A 17,546-nucleotide genomic window follows, 5' to 3' on the forward strand; every position below is an offset into this window, starting at 1 on the left:
CAGATAATGAACCTACGCAGACACATCGAAGTCAAGCTGACAGTCCATCCCTCTTCAGAGACAAGATTTACCTCTCCTTACCTACAGTCAAAGGTGGAAATGAAAAGGTTCATATGAAAGTACCCTCTGCATGGGCCTTCCTCTCTTATCTGAGAGGGGACTTTGAATAATGTCTCAAATGGCATCCTATTCCATTTATAGTGCGCTACTTTAGACCAATGCCCATCGAATAGGGTGCCAATTGGGACTTGAGAAAAAGGTTGGTTTGCGTTAGTTCACTGCCACACCAGATAGTGGTTTTAGCACAGCAGAGCGCTTTAGCTGGGCTGCTAAAAGTGGATGAAATGGAGGATGAGAGAAATTTAAAGGCAATGTTCCAATTACTTCCCCCCCTCTCTTTTCCTATCTTTCTCTCTTCCCTCCCTTATTTACCCTAATTTTACCAGGTAAGTTGACTGAGAACACATTATTTTACAGCAACGACCTGGGGAAGAGTTTCAGAGTGTCAGGACCCGGTTACGAACCTGGGTCTCCGGAGTGAGAAACAGTCACTTAACCAACTGAGCCACGAATAGTCAGCAGAACCCAGAAGATGAGGCAGACACAGCAGTACTTAAGACGGTGTATTTAATAAAGTAAAAAGGAGAAGTCCTTCAATACAAAAATGGTAAATCCAAAAGGTGGTAGGAATAGCACAAAAAAGCCTTAAGAGATACTCAAAAACAAGAACAGAATTCCACAAGAGCATCCACCGGAATCGACAAGAATACACAGAACACTAGGGCTGGGTGCTAACATACAAACACAGAGCACAGAACTGAGGGAAACTAAGGGTTTAAATACAATCAGGGGAAACGAGGCACAGGTGCAAATAATAATGGGGAACAAGGGAAAAAACATAAGGTCAAAAAGCACAATGGGGGCATCTAGTGACCAAAACCCGGAACAACCCTGGCCAAATCCTGACAGAATCCCCCCCCAGGAACGGCTCCTGACGTTCCTACCAGCTCTCTCAGGGTGGAGGGCCCTGAACTGACGAATGAGGTCAGGGTCCAGGATGTCTTTGGCAGGAACCCAGGAGCGCTCCTCGGGACCGTAGCCTTCCCAGTCCACCAGATACTGCCAGGACCGCTGCACCCGGCGGGAATCCAGTATCCGATGGACGGTATAAGCCGGCTGGCCTCCAATGACACGAGGCGGAGGGGAGGTCTGTCTGCCGGGACAAGGGGAGAAAAAACAACAGGTTTTAACAATGAAATGTGAAATGTGGGATTAATCTTAAGGGATCTGGGTAAGTGTAGGCGATAAGAAACTGGGTTAACTCTCCTGGCAACCTTGAAGGGACCGATGTATTTTTGGGACAGCTTGCGAGACTCCACCCGTAGAGGTAAGTCTCTTGTGGAGAGCCAGACTCTCTGGCCGGGGCGCAGGGTAGGCCCGGGACGGCGACGTCTGTTGGCTTGTTGTTGGTACCTCTGTGAGGAACGCATAAGATTAAGACGGGTCTTCCTACACATAAGCCGACAGCGTCTGACGAACTTCAAGGCTGAAGGCACTCTGACTTCTGCCTCCTGGTCCGGGAACAATGGAGGAGCATAGCCAAACTGACACTCGTGCGGGGACATACCAGTGGAGGAAGAGCGCAAGGTGTTGTGCGCGTATTCGGCCCAAACAATAAAGGATGACCATGTGGACGGGTTGTCACGAGTCATACATCGGAGGGTGGTTTCCAGCTCTTGATTCATCCTCTCTGTTTGGCCGTTGGACTCCGGATGGTACCCTGAAGATAGACTGGCAGAAGCCCCCATGAGTTGGCAGAAGGCCTTCCAAAACCTTGAGGCGAACTGGGGACCTCTGTCAGAAACCATATCTTGAGGAATGCCGAAGACTCGGAACACATGATTAATTACCAACTCAGCCGTTTCCTTGGCAGAAGGTAACTTAGTCAGAGGGACGAACCTGGCCGCCTTTGAAAACCTGTCGATTATGACTAGGATAGTAGTATTGCCATGGGATGGAGGAAGTCCAGTAATAAAGTCCAATGAGATATGGGACCAGGGTCTGTGGGGAACAGGTAAAGGGTGAAGGAGTCCTTGAGGGCGGAGGTGAGAAGATTTGCCCTGGCAGCACACGGGACAGGCATTGACGAAAGTGGCAACGTCTTCTCTTATGGTAGGCCACCAGAACTTACGCTGGATGAACTCCAAGGTGCGACCTACGCCCGGATGACAGGTGAGGCGAGAGGAGTGCCCCCACAGAAGGACCTGAGTCCTCACTGCCTTGGGGACAAACAACCGATTGGCAGGACCTCCTTTCGGGTCCGGTTCGCTAGCTTGAGCACGTCTCACGGTATCCTCAACTTGCCACGAGATCGGAGCCACAATCTTAGCAGCAGGAAGGACGGGCATGTCCGTGTCATCTCGAATGGCAGGAGCGTAGACTCGGGACAGGGCATCCGGTTTGAGATTCTTCGACCCGGGCCGATAGGTGAGGATAAACTGGAATCGATTGAAGAAAAGAGACCATCTAGCTTGTCTAGAGTTCAACCGCTTCGCCTGCTGGATATACTCCAGATTTTTGTGGTCCGTAAGCACTTGAAACGGGTGAGAAGCCCCCTCGAGCCAGTGTCTCCATTCCTTCAATGCCATCTTAACCGCTAGGAGTTCACGATCCCCACATCGTAGTTCCTCTCAGTCGGGGTAAGCCGGTGTGAGAAGAAAGCGCACGGATGAAGCTTCTTGTCTTCACCCCTCTGAGACAGGACAGCTCCAACACCAACCTCTGATGCGTCTACCTCCACCACAAATGGTTCATCCGTAGTCGGTAGTATCAGGATGGGAGCAGAGAGAACGCGCTGCTTGAGTCCTTGGAAGGCCGTCTCAGCTTCTCTTCCCCACAAAAACCTTGCATTGCCACCCTTGGTTAAAGCTGAGAGAGGGGCTGCCACCAAGCTGAAGTTCTTGATGAACTTGCGGTAAAAGTTTGTGAAGCCCAGGAAACGCTGAACTTCCTTAACGGATTTGGGGGTGGGCCAATCCGCTACCGCCCCTACCTTCCTGGGGTCCATTTGGACTCGACCGGGTTCCACTACAAATCCCAGGAATTGTACTCGGGATGAATGGAATTCACATTTTTCCGGCTTAACGTACAGATGGCTGTCCAGGAGGCGTTTGAGTACTTGTCTGACATGCTTAGTGTGTTCTTGAAGGGAGCTCGAAAAGATGAGGATGTCATCCAAGTAAACGAACACAAATATGTTAAGCATATCCCTAAGCACATTGTTTATGAGCGCTTGGAACACTGCTGGGTCGTTGGTCAGGCCGAAGGGCATCACCAAGTATTCATAGTGACCAGTAGGCGTGTTGAAAGCGGTCTTCCACTCGTCACCAGGTCTGATCCGCACAAGATGGTATGCGTTCCGCAGGTCAAGCTTAGTGAAAACAACTGCTTCCTGGAGCAGCTCGAAGGCTGTGGCCATAAGGGGTAGCGGGTAACGGTTAGGGACGGTTATGGCATTGAGTCCCCGGTAGTCGATGCAAGGACGTAATCCACCGTCTTTCTTGGCCACAAAGAAAAACCCTGCTCCCGCCGGGGAGGTGGATGGACGCATGAGGCCTGCTTCCAGAGCGTCCTTGATGTAGGTATCCATAGCAGCTCGTTCGGGTGGAGATAGGGAAAAGATCCGACCCCTGGGGGGGCAAGTGCCCGGAAACAGGTCGATGGGGCAATCGTAAGGTCTATGGGGTGGTAGCATGGTGGCCCTCTGTTTGCTAAACACCAGTTTGAGGTCATGGTAACGCTCGGGAACTCGGGTCAGGTCGATGGATTCTAAAGACTCGGGAGTAGAACTCGGGGAATTCTGGAAAATACAAGTAGCTTGGCACGTAGGACCCCACTGCTTGATAGTGCCCACAGACCAGTCGATGTGAGGGTTATGGCTGTGAAGCCAGGGGTATCCAAGGACGAGAGGGAACTCAGAACAGGAGATCAAATGGAAGTTCATCAATTCCTGGTGTTGTGAAACTGAAAGTCGCAAGGAGGTAGTGACATGAGTGACAAGTCCAGATCCCAAAGGGCTTCCATCCAATGTAGTGACCCTCATGGGTTCACTTAGAGGTTCAGAGGGAACGCCATTCTCCTTCGCCCAGACACCATCCATGAAGTTACCTGCGGCTCCAGAGTCTACCAAGGCTTGAAGGTGAAGCTTGTGGTTGTCCCAGGAGAGGGTGACTGGAATGAGCAGACGGGAGTTGGACGGATGGGAGGAGGTTATGTTTCCCGTTACAGTTCCCCCGGTCTGTACGGGACAGAGCGTTTCCCTGGAGCCCGGGACACGTGGAACGGAAATGGCCCGGTTTGCCGCAATATAGACAGCGCCGCTCCCTCATCCGGCGGTCTCTCTCAGCCTGGGAGATGCGTCCAATCTGCATGGGTTCCGATGGAGCCAGCGAGGATAAAGGTGGGGACTCGGAGCTGGGACTGATAGGGGCTAGAGGTCTACGGTTGAGTTCTCTCTCTCTCAGACGCTGGTCAATGCGTGAGGCCAACTTGATCAGGGACTCGAGATTGTCCGGTGGTTCCCGAGTGGCCAGTTCATCTTGGATAGTGTCGGAAAGGCCTTTCAGAAAGCACACCGTGAGCGCCTCGTTGTTCCAGCCACTTGCTGCTGCCACCGTGCGGAACTGGATGGCATAGTCCGTCACGCTGCGCCAACCTTGGTGGAGAGTCAGGAGCTGTTTGGCTGAGTCAGAATCACTGCTTGGGCCTTGAAACACTCGTTTGAATTCCTCAGCAAAGGCAGAGTAGCTGGCACAGCAGGAACTATGGGCATCCCACATAGCAGTAGCCCAGGCCAGGGCTTTTTCCGACAGCAGGGTGATGATATAAGCGATCTTAGACCGGTCGGTGGGAAACGACGAGGGTTGTAGCTCAAAGGAGAGAGAACATTGGGTGAGAAACCCTTTACAAGCACTTGGATCACCTGAGAACCGTTGGGGAGGTGGAAGACGAGGTTCAGCCAGGGGGTTAACTGCCATGGGTACGTGAATCTGAGGTACTGGGACGGGAACTGTTGCCGGGGTAAGACGATCAGATATTTGCTTAATGGAAGTCAGCATCTCCGACAGAAGATGAGAATGTCTAGCCATTAAGGCCTCTTGCTGAACCAGGGCGGCTTCGTGGCGTTGGACAGTCTCCTGGTGGTGGGACAGCATGGCAAAAAGGTCCTGTGAACTGGCTGCCTCTGGGTTCATTTATGGCTCTGTGTTTCTGTCAGGACCCGGTTACGAACCTGGGTCTCCAGAGTGAGAAACAGTCACTTAACCAACTGAGCCACGAATAGTCAGCAGAACCCAGAAGATGAGGCAGACACAGCAGTACTTAAGACGGTGTATTTAATAAAGTAAAAAGGAGAAGTCCTTCATTACAAAAATGGTAAATCCAAAAGGTGGTAGGAACAGCACAAAAAAGCCTTAAGAGATACTCAAAAACAAGAACAGAATTCCACAAGAGCATCCACCGGAATCGACAAGAATACACAGAACACTAGGGCTGGGTGCTAACATACAAACACAGAGCACAGAACTGAGGGAAACTAAGGGTTTAAATACAATCAGGGGAAACGAGCCACAGGTGCAAATAATAATGGGGAACAAGGGAAAAAACATAAGGTCAAAAAGCACAATGGGGGCATCTAGTGACCAAAACCCGGAACAACCCTGGCCAAATCCTGACACAGAGGGGATGAATGAGCCAATTTGGAAGCTGCGGTTGATTTGGTGGCCATGATGGTATGATTGGTATGAAAGATTGGGGATTTAGCCAAGGCACCGGGGTTAACACCCCTACTCTTATGATAAGTGAATGAAGCTTTTCTCATGCAGCGATAATCATTTTAACATATGTTGGCAAGGCTTCTTGTATCATAGCTTCACAGACTTATAAATTACATATCAAAGAGGCTAATTTGAAGCTGGATTTACCTGCAATGATTGTGGTTCTTTCACCCACCGTAGTTGACTTATTGTAAGTCACTCTGTATAAATCTGATGTAAAAAAAAATATTATTTTACACATTTTGTATGTGTAAAAAGGCTCTAAGAGCATCTTCTAATGACTCAAATGTCAATAATATCCAGGAAAAATAGGAACCAAATCTTTGAGCGTTAGCTTAGTGTTACTACTAAATTACCCTTCACTTTGTAAATCCATGTGATCCTTTCTTCATCAAATATAAAGGTCAAAGGTAAATTAGGAGCAAAGTGGGAAAGTCCGACCACTTCCTTGTACTGTTGTTACAGAGTTACACTTGATGAATTATTAACACATATTTTAGTACCAGGAAAATATTTAAGCCTTTCTAATCATCATGCCCTTTACACAGCTTGAACACATACACCTATACCGTCTATGGTGTGCACATATAGTCATTTCCAGCTGTCTATCAGAGAGAATGACCGAATGTCCCACATTGGCTGGGAGTGGGGGAATCTACATTTGACTTGCTGTTTAAATGCTCCCATGGAGTCATGATGATCAATAATATGTCCATGCGTCATCAGAACTGAACTGGTGCAGTCAAACCAGGGCTACTTTCAACCAGAGCTGCTGTCAAGGTCAGACCACCATGTACTGATTGACTGACTCCCTAGGTCTTCTTCCCCCTGGGACTGTCTCTACTACTGTATATTGTACTCATAAGGGAGGTTGGGGCAGGTTGTCTGTCTCTCACCTGATCCATACCATTCCATGTTCAATTCATGTAGAAAGGGTCCGGGGAGACAATTCAGACTGAAACTATTTGACTACTGACCAGAGTTGGGATCAATTCCATTTCAATTCTTGTCAATTCAGAAAGTAAACTAAATTCCAGTTGCAAATGTTTAAAATCCTTACTGGAAGGTGTTGAAGAGAATTGGAATTTCAGTGTACTTCCTAACCCCTGCTCCTGACAGGACACACTCTTTTTCAGGTTGGACATACTCTTTTTCAATCAATTCGATCTGAAACATGGCATTCTACTTTATTTACATCCAGTTATGGGGATAGACAGTAGCAATATGCAGTCACTCACAGGAGTTGATAGGAGTGGAATTTATCCAGTCAGTTGATATGGAATGAGTGAACATTCTGCCCAAGTGACATTTGGTTGCCATGGATGTAGTAATCCCTGTTTAACTCTCAATCCTCCATGGAAAATTAAGGATTAGAAGAATAACACATAATGAGATAGCAGATTTCCCGATGCAGTGAAACTCACCCATTTAATCCTGGATTTTGGCATGTATAGCCTACCCTTTCAATCATGCTACCTCTGATGAACAAAACAAGTAAATTATTTTGATGTATTTCAATAATATCCTATTGTAACCAATTGTATCTAAACCAGGAGTCGATGGGATGGTTCAGCCCCCATAAGTGTGTGTGTGTGTGTGTGTGTGTGTGTGTGTGTGTGTGTGTGTGTGTGTGTGTGTGTGTGTGTGTGTGTGTGTGTGCGTGCGTGTGTGTGTGCGTGCGTGTGTGTGTGTGTATGAGTGGGGGCGCGCACATGTGTGTGAATGTGTGCATGCACGTGCATTCATTCATAGACTATATGATAGCACCATGTGCATTTCAAGTTCAATTGAATTCTAATTGACAGTAGAAGACTACTGTAGCATTCAATAGCAACCCTCACACCCCTTATGTAGGTACTGTATGTTCTGTGACAGTTATGTTTGAGGGGCAGCAGGGTAGCCTAGTGGTTAGAGCGTTGGACTAGTAACCAAAAGGTTGCAAGTTCAAATCCCCAAGCTGAGAAGGTACAAATCTGTCGTTCTGCCCCTGAACAGGCAGTTAGCCCACTGTTCCTAGGCCGTCATTGAAAGACATAATTTGTTCTTAACTGACTTGCCTAGTAAAATAAAAAAAATATTTTCACAAAATTTCAATCAGCTCTGTATGGATTTTCCACGTAAAAAGCTGAAGTAGCTGACCGATTTAGAATAATCAGTGGTATTGTTTTCAAGCTGTTTCAAACGCCAAAGGGGCAGTCTATAGGCACAGTGTGTACAGAATTAAGCTCACCCACAGTAGGGCCAGCTCAGCGGTGGTCGTCTGTGTATGGTTTACTGCAAAGAATGGCATTATATGCATCCCAAATGGCACCCTATGCCCTATATAGGGCACTACTTTTGAACAGGACCCATAGATGTTGCCAGGGGTGCAATTTTTGGATTTACCAAACCATATATATACATATTATTTTATCCAGTTGGATTATCACTCCAAACAGCCTACCAGATTGCTCGGAGGTGTCCGCATGGTCCTAAAGCACACCAGGCCTCGTTTGAATCACATTCCAATAATAAAACTGGGAGGGGGCAAAAATGCTATTTCAGAATGTGGGGAGGACTGTCCTCAGTGAAAGTTGGGTGTTACCCATAATAAAGTGTTCGCAAAAGGTATTCTGTTATAACCTACATATAACCTACACTGCATGACATATTTCTATGTCTTATAGTTTAGCGTTAGAGGCTATGTTTTATAGTGTTGGGTTAGAAATAGGCCATAGATGTCAGGGTTAGAGGCTGTGTGTTATAGCTTAGAGTTGACCCCATTGACCCCATTGACCCCATCTCCCAGCATTTGCCTCCTCTCCTCATCCTCACTCAATCTCGTTTGTTTCTCAAGACCTTCTCATCTGCATGGCAGATGTGACTTCTGCCTCCAGTCACCGAATCCTTCTTTTAGATGATGTGAGAAGGATTTGACTATGTAGAGCAGAAGCAAAATTATAGTGCAGATGTGTCAACCAGTGAACAGATAGGAATACGTCCTAAATGGAACCCTATTCCGTATATAGTGCATTAGGGACTCTGGGCAAAATTATGCATTATACAGGAAATAGGGTTCCTTTTGGGACCCAAAGAGAAATACATCTCTTTCAGTATAAACAGAATATTGTAATATTGTACACAAACTGATAGCCTAATAATAATCGACAGAGTGTTGTGGTTTAGATATAGGTATAAAATACATCAGAGGAAAATGTGCCATGAGAAATTATATAATGCAACAGACCTACTGAATATTTTTCACTACAAAGATCCTCCATTCAGCAGAAAATGACAGGAAATAACGGGGATAATTCAACATTGCTATTATTTTGTCGGTCTATTTTATCCCAAATGGTGTCCCTACCAATTGACAGTAATATTTTTCCACCTTTCAATGTAAAGTTAAGCCAGGTGCGTCTGTGGAAAGCCCCGCCCACTTGGCCATTGCACTAAAATATGATTGGCAGGGGAACTACAGCTGCTGCGCTCGAGTCATGGTGGAGGTTGCGGTTCTGGGGAAAGGCTCTTAAAGAGTTGTACTACTTTTCAGCATGTCGGTCGAACTCGATTTAGAAAGACCGGATTTAATGGGTATACGATGCGGACCACTTCAGACGTAGCCTAATAGTCACGAAAACGGAGGAAAAGTTGGATCTTGAACGCTGTGGTAAAATGTAACCCTTTTCCTTAGCGCACCAGTCAACAGCCCTGGGCAACAAATATGGCTACTTGGGTCTACTCTTCTTTCTATTTGGGATGAAAGGCGACACAATTTGGCTATGCACTACAATCGCGGGACTACGACTGAACTCTTCCAAGAAGTGACCTATCCAGAAATGGTTACGGCTGAACTGTATAGAGATCTTAACGTGGTCAGCTGATAAAACGTAGGCAACGCGGTAGTCGTGCAAATAGCAGCGAGTTGAGAGAGATGGAGTCTAAGCACAAAGAGTTGTTAGATAAATGCTACCAGAACTTACTGGAGTCAATAACACATGCAGATCGGGTCGTGGAGGTGTTGTCTCAAACTGGTACCCTCACCCAATCGGAACGTTATGAACTGGGTCACAACTGCTCGTCCAACTCGGAGAAAGTGGTCCTTCTCCTGAAAATCTTGATAAGCAAAGAGAGAGACCATTTCAAAGACCTTTGCGCTGCCCTAGAAAAGACGCACCCTCACCTGAATTCTGCACTTTTAATGAACGGCGTTGGAGACGTAGATCATTCATCTGGTGAGAAATTACAATCCTCAAATCAAATGTCAAAGAGTGTAATTATATTCGCAAATTGTGAATAGCCTAAATATGGGTCAGAAATATGTCAAATGCAGTCGTTGAGACGATCACAAGTTGATGTAAACAACTTGACGTCACTCTGCCCCATGTGTGGTCTCAGTCCCACGTTCATTATGGACATCTGCCACATCTGGTGGTCCACTTTAAGATTTGATCTAGTGTCTGTCTCTCTCTGTCTCTCTCTGTCTCTCTCTGTCTCTCTCTGTCTCTCTCTGTCTCTCTCTGTCTCTCTCTGTCTCTCTCTGTCTCTCCCTCTCTCTGTGTCTGTGTGTTCTCCAGTCCAACCTAATCCACTTCTCCAGCTTTGATGATATTAACAATATGACAACATAAAGGATAGCAGGACAAAGAGTGTGGAGGGATTTGGGGTTTCTTTGGGTTAAATTCTACTTTTATTTATATATATGTATTCTGTTATATATATATATGACTTAAATGTAAATGTAAATATATATATATATATATATGAGTGGCCATGCTCTTATTGGAACACAATAACTGTATAGATGTTAAATGTCAAAGCCAACTGAATGAGAGTTTGCACCTACATTACTGTGACTGTTATAAGGTGATAGTAATGTGTGATAAACTTTGGACTGCTTTTCATGTTAAAACTGGGTAGAAAAGGTAGATAGTTTCTCAGAATCAGACAGAGAAGGTAAACTGGATTAACAGCTTTCATAGTAGCATTTTGAGCATACAGTATTCAATAAGAAACCTATAGTCAGAGTCTGCAACCTCAGTCCAATACTGGTAGGTGTAGATGATACCCCAAAATATAGTTATTCCACCCCTTTCTTTAACCTGGGTACCAGTCAGTTTTTGAAATCCTTAAGGCATTGTCATGTTTGGCTTGTCAATGAGTATGGTTACATGCACACAATAATGCAATTATTGTGGGTAGTCAGATAGTATAATAATTTTATTCAATTTACATGCTTTGCAAGAACAATTTCCCTAATAATCCTGTTTTCATGGATACATGAGGGCACTGATGAATGCGAAAACTTTCCAATCAAAACATTCTACCACAGCAACCATGTTATTTTTTCTAAGCATATTTAATTCTGAGTTGGGACATACTGTATAAAGTTTGTATGTGAAAACTACTTCTTCAGTTGTTACGAGCTCACTTCACGGTAAAGAGGGAGGCTCACTTCACCCTCGGTAAAGAGGGAGGCTCACTTCACCCTCGGTAAAGAGGGAGGCTCACTTCACCCTCGGTAAAGAGGGAGGCTCACTTCACCCTCGGTAAAGAGGGAGGCTCACTTCACCCTCGGTAAAGAGGGAGGCTCACTTCACCCTCGGTAAAGAGGGAGGCTCACTTCACCCTCGGTAAAAGAGGAGGCTCACTTCACCCTCGGTAAAGAGGGAGGCTCACTTCACCCTCGGTAAAGAGGGAGGCTCACTTCACCCTCGGTAAAGAGGGATGCTCGCGGATGGTGCTAGCACATGTGCAGATCAAATATAACACTGGAACGCTGTTTAAGGTGTTTACGTGTCCTAATAATTATAAAGATTGCTCAGAAAACCAGGTGGTCGATCGATTATGATTTTTCAATACCGATACCGATTATTGGAGGACCAAAAAAGCCAATAGCGATTAATTGAGACTAAATAGATTGTATAAGTGTTCATTGTTCATTCAGTATTCATTCAGTATTGTTGTAATTGTCATATATATATATATATGACAATTACAACAATACTGAATGAACAATGAACACTTATTTTAACTTAATATAATACATGCAATCTATTTAGTCTCAAATAAATAATGAAACGTGCTTAATTTGGTTTAAACAATGGAAAAACACAGTAAAACAAAGTAAAAGTAAAAGTGCAATATGTGCCATGTAAAAAAGCTAATGTTTAAGTTCCTTGCTCAGAACATGAGAACATATGGACGCTGGTGGTTCAATATTCCCAGTTCTTCAATATTCCCAGTTTAGAAGTTTTAGGTTGTAGTTATTATAGGAATTATGATGCATCGACTATTTCTCTCTATACCATTTGTATTTCATATACCTTTGACTATTGGATGTTCTAATAGGCACTAGTATTGCCAGCCTAATCTCAGGAGTTGACAGGCTTGAAGTCATGAACAGCTTGTGAATCAAGCATTGCTAAGAGCTGTTCGCAAACGCAGTAAAGTCTGAATGAATGCTTACGAGCCTGCTGCCACCCATCCCCGCTCAGTCAGCCTGCTCTATCAAATATCAAGTCATAGACTTAATTATAATATAATAAACACAGAAATACAAGCCTTTGGTCATTAATATGAGGAAATCCGGAAACAATAATTTTGAAAACAAAATGTTTTTTCTTTCAGTGAAATACGGAACCATTAAGTATTTTATTGAACATGTGGCAACCCTAAGTCTAAATATTTTTGTTACATTGCACAACCTTCAATGTTATGTCATAATTACGTAAAATTCTGGCAAATTAGTTCTCAACGAGCCAGGCGGCCCAAACTGTGACATATACTCTGACTCCGCGTGCAATGAATGCAAGAGAAGTGACACAATTTCCCTTGTTAATATTGCCTGCTAACATGATTTTATTTTAACTAAATATGCAGGTTCCAGGTACCGCATTGATTATGTGCAACGCAGGACAAGCTAGTTAACCTAGTAATATTATCAACCATGTGTTGTTAACTAGTGATTATGTGAAGATTGATTGTTTTTTATAAGATAAGTTGCTAGCTAGCATTAAACTTATCTTGGCACCTTGCTGCACTCGTGTAACAGGTGTGCAGCCTGACACGCAGTTTCCTCATGGAATGCAATGTAATCGGCCATAATCGGCGCCCAAAAATGGCAATTACCGATTGTTATGAAAACTTGAAATCGGCCCTAATTAATCGGCCATGCCGATTTAATTGGTCGACCTTTATCGGTGTATGCTTACTTCGATTTTGATCTTATGCCGATTTAAGATATCAAAGTAAGGCTTTTACACAAAGCTGTCTAAGGCCCTGCATTGCAGTGCTCGAGGCGTCACTACAGACTCTGGTTTGTTCCCAGGCTGTGTCACAACCGGGAGTCCCATAGGGCGGCGCACAATTGGCCCTTTACTGTCTGGGTTAGAGGAGGGTTTGGCCGGGGCGGGGGGGCGCGTCATTGTAAATAAGAATTTGTTCTTAACTACCTTGCCTAGTTAAATAAAGTGTAAATAACAAATATAATCTGCTTACTGCCATAATCAGTTTAATATCAAATTATTACTGTGCATGTAAACATACTCAATGATAGCCGAACTCCGAACTAGTGAACCTCTGCTTGCAAACACACGTGACCACCATACTGGATAACGTACCAATTGATTGAGCTACACAAAATGATCCAATTGGATAGCTCCATTGGCGACATTTCAAACTAGCTGCGGAGTGAGTTTACTGCACATTCCTAACACTGTTATACCTGCACTATTACTGCACATTTCTAATACTTTTATACCTGCACTATTACGCACTATTACTGCACATTCCTAACACTTAAACCTGCACTATTACTGCACATTCCTAACTCTGCTATACCTGCTCTATTACTGCACATTCCTAACACTGTTATACCTGCACTATTACTGCACATTCCTAACTCTGCTATACCTGCACTATTACTGCACATTCCTAACTCTGCTATACCTGCACTATTACTGCACATTCCTAACTCTGCTATACCTGCACTATTACTGCACATTCCTAACACTGCAATACCTGCACTATTACTGCACATTCCTAACACTGCTATACCTGCACTATTACTGCACATTCCTAACACTGCTATACCTGCACTATTACTGCACATTCCTAACACTGCTATACCTGCACTATTACTGCACATTCCTAACACTGCTATACCTGCACTATTACTGCACATTCCTAACACTGTTATACCTGCACTATTACTGCACATTCCTAACACTGTTATACCTGCACTATTACTGCACATTCCTAACACTGTTATACCTGCACTATTACTGCACATTCCTAACACTGTTATACCTGCACTATTACGGCACATTCCTAACACTGTTATACCTGCACTATTACGGCACATTCCTAACACTGTTATACCTGCACTATTACTGCACATTCCTAATACTGTTGTACCTGCTCTATTACTGCACATTCCTAACTCTGCTATACCTGCATGATCACTAGGTCTATATATTTACGCGAAAAGGACCACCTACTCTATAACTATAATCTGCCAATGTTCTTATTGCTTTTGACAGAGTCCAGTGTTTAGTAGCTGTAAGGTTAAGAGGAGAAGATGTTTTTTCGCAGCATATCACCTCAAAGCCTCCTGTGCAGCTGCTCCCTTTGTCTATTCTATGACTTATTTACCCCTAACCCACATTCAGAATATTTTTTGTGTGATTTTCGCCCTTTGTGTTCCTGAAAGCATCTGCCCCGTGCCATCGTTTCCTTTCAACCTCATATGAAATTAGGCTTTCCCCCCCCACTGCAAAATCCTGAAGCTGGGGATATTATGTTTGGCATATTTTAGCTGCTATGGTTAATATGCTAATGTATGCGTCATTAGCAGTCAATGTAGTTCAATCTGCTTCAGCTCAATATTATGATAATTGGTCATAATTTCAAAAGGTGTCAATATAACCTGCCTCTCGAGTAGTTTATTAAAGACGTATAGACTGCGTTTTACACAGGCATCACAATTATTGGCAAAAGAGCTGATGTGATTGGTCAAAAGACCAATTTGTGGAAAAGTATCAGAATTGGGTTGCCTGTGTAAACATAGCCGTATTCATAGCGTTTAACCGCTGCATTTGATGACATTTTTGTGAGGTTGCGGCCTACCTATCTATAGTTAATGTGTTATTACACTGCAATGGTGCAAGTCTGTTGTTAAGCGTTGACAGGCTCCATTGAGTTGAACGAAACTCAAGTTTGACTTTATTGACCACACCAGCTATGCATGTGCCTCATTTTGATTTTGTCCATCCATATCAGACACGATCATGCCACGCAGGTTAAAAAATGCAAAAACTATATTAATTTGGGGGCATGTCAAACACACATGAAACATTCATGAAAATGTAGCTAGTTCTGTCCTGGGAGATGAACATTGGGTTGTTATTTTACCTGAAGCGCATATGATCTTTTGTAGAATTTTGACAAGCAAACAAAATCATGTTTTTCTCTACTCCAAATATTAACACTAGAAAAGCTGGGCATCTAACAATCGCGTTATGAGCCATTGCATTCTAACAGTCTTAATAAAAACATTTAATATATACACTACCGTTCAAAGGTTTGGAGTCACTTAGAAATGTCCTTGTTTTTGAAAGAAAATCACATTTTTTTGTCCATTAAAATAACATCAAATTGATCAGAACAGTGTCTATACAGTGTAGACATTGTAAATGTTGTAAATTACTACTGTAGCTGGAAACCGCCAATTTTTTATGGAATATCTACATACATGGCAAGACAAAGTATGTGAACCCTTAGGAATTACCTGAATTTCTGCACAAGTTGGTCATCAAATTTGATCTGATCTTCATCTAACTCACAACAATAGACAAACATAGTGTGCTTAAACTAGTAACACACAAATTATTGTATTTTTCTTGTCTATATTGAATACATATTTAAACATTCATTGTGTAGGTTGGAAAAAGTATGTGAATCCCTAGGCTAATGACTTATCCAAAAGCTAATTGGAGTCAGGAGTTAGCTAACCTGGAGTCCAATCAAACATTGCTGCACGTCTGAAGTTTGGAAAAGTGCACCTGGATGTTACACAACACTACTGGCAAAATATTTTGTGGACAGATGAAACTACAGTTGAGTTGTTTGGAAGGAACACACAACACTGTGTGGAGAAAAAAAGCCCCAGCACACCAACATTAAAACCTCATCCCAACTGTAAAGTATGGTGGAGGGAGCATCATGGTTTGGGGCTGTTTTGCTGCCTCAGTGCCTGGAAAGCTTGCTATCATTGACGGAAAAATGAATTCCCAAGTTTATCAAGACATTTTGCAGGAGAATATAAGGGTCTCTGTCTGCCAATTGATGCTCAACAAAAGTTGGGTGATGCAACAGGACAACGACCCAACACACAGAAGTAGATCAACAACAGAAAGGCTTCAAGAGAAGAAAATATGCCATCTGGAGTGGCCCAGTCAGAGTCCTGACCTCAACCCGTTTGAGATGCTGTGGCATGACCTCGAGAGCAGTTCACACCAGACATCCCAAGAATATTGCTGAACTGAAACAGTTTTGTAAAGAGGAATTGTCCAAAATTTGTCCTGACCATTGTGCAGGTCTGATCCGCAACTACAGAAAACATTTGCTTGAGGTTATTGCCGCCAAAGGATGGTCAACCAGCTATTTAATCCAAGGGTTCACATACTTTTTCCACCCTGCACTGTGAATGTTTATATATAGTGTTCAATAAAGAAATGAAAACTTATTGTTTGTGTGTTATTAGTTTAAGTAGACTGTAGTTGTCTATTGTTGTGACCTAGATGAAGATTAGATATAATTGTATGACCAATTTATGCAGAAATCCAGGTATTTCCAAAGGGTTCACATACTTTTTCTGGCTACTGTAGGCATACAGATTAAAGAACGTCAACAGTGAAAAGGTGACTCCTGGGTTGCTGGCCTTATAGGCAGAGTTGCAAGGAAAAAGCCATATCTCAGACTGGACAATAAAAATATAAGATTTTGATGAGCAAAAAGAACACAGACACTGGACAGAGGAACTCTTCATAGAGGCTCAGTCTCCTCTTCACGTTGAGACTGGTGTTTTGCAGGTACTATTTAATGAAGCTGCCAGTTGAGGACTTGTGAGGCGTCTGTTTCTCAAAAAAGACACTGTAATGTACTTGTCGTCTTTCTCAGTTGTGCACCGGGGCCTCCCACTCCTCTTTCTATTCTGGTTAGAGACAATTTGCACTGTTCTGTGAAGGGAGTAGTACACAGCGTTGTACGAGATCTTCAGTTTCTTGGCAATTTCTCACATGAAATAGCCTTCATTTCTCAGAACAAGAATAGACTGACGAGTTTCAGAAGAAAGTTCTTTGTTTCTGGCAATTTTGAGCCTGTAATCGAACCCACAAGTGCTGATGTTCCAGATACTCAACTAGTCTAAAGAAGGCCAGTTTTATTGCTTCTTTAATCAACACAACAGTTTTCCACTGTGCTAACATAATTACAAAAGGGTTTTCTAATGATTATTTAGCTTTTTAAAATGGTAAACTTGGATTAGCTAACACAACGTGGCATTGGAACACAGGAGTGATGGTTGCTGATAATGGTCCGTTTCCAGCTACAATAGTCATTTACAACATTAATAATGTCTACACTGTATTTCTGATCAATTTTATGTTATTTTAATGGACAAAAAGGCATTATTATTTTAAAAACCAAAAACATGGACATTCTAAGTGACCC

General features: G+C 43.5%; 1 protein-coding gene across 4 annotated transcripts in view; it reads left to right on the top strand.

Annotated features, from left to right (window-relative positions):
- The first annotated feature begins 6,502 nt into the window (after positions 1-6,502).
- The window catches only part of LOC135512050 (disks large homolog 5-like), a 137,191-nt gene continuing 126,147 nt past the window's right edge, over positions 6,503-17,546 (top strand). For 2 of the 4 annotated variants that reach the window (XM_064933658.1, XM_064933659.1), the window contains exon 1: positions 6,503-6,614. Coding sequence is in view for 2 of the 4 variants with exons in the window: in XM_064933656.1 (XP_064789728.1) it covers positions 9,748-10,048 (301 nt within the window). In the remaining 2 variants the exon portion in view is untranslated. Of the gene's footprint in view, positions 6,615-9,276; positions 10,049-17,546 lie in introns of those variants that run through there. The other 2 variants (XM_064933656.1, XM_064933657.1) reach the window with 1 other exon arrangement.

This window comes from Oncorhynchus masou, chromosome 24, assembly GCF_036934945.1.
Source record: "Oncorhynchus masou masou isolate Uvic2021 chromosome 24, UVic_Omas_1.1, whole genome shotgun sequence".
Lineage (NCBI taxonomy): Eukaryota > Metazoa > Chordata > Actinopteri > Salmoniformes > Salmonidae > Oncorhynchus > Oncorhynchus masou.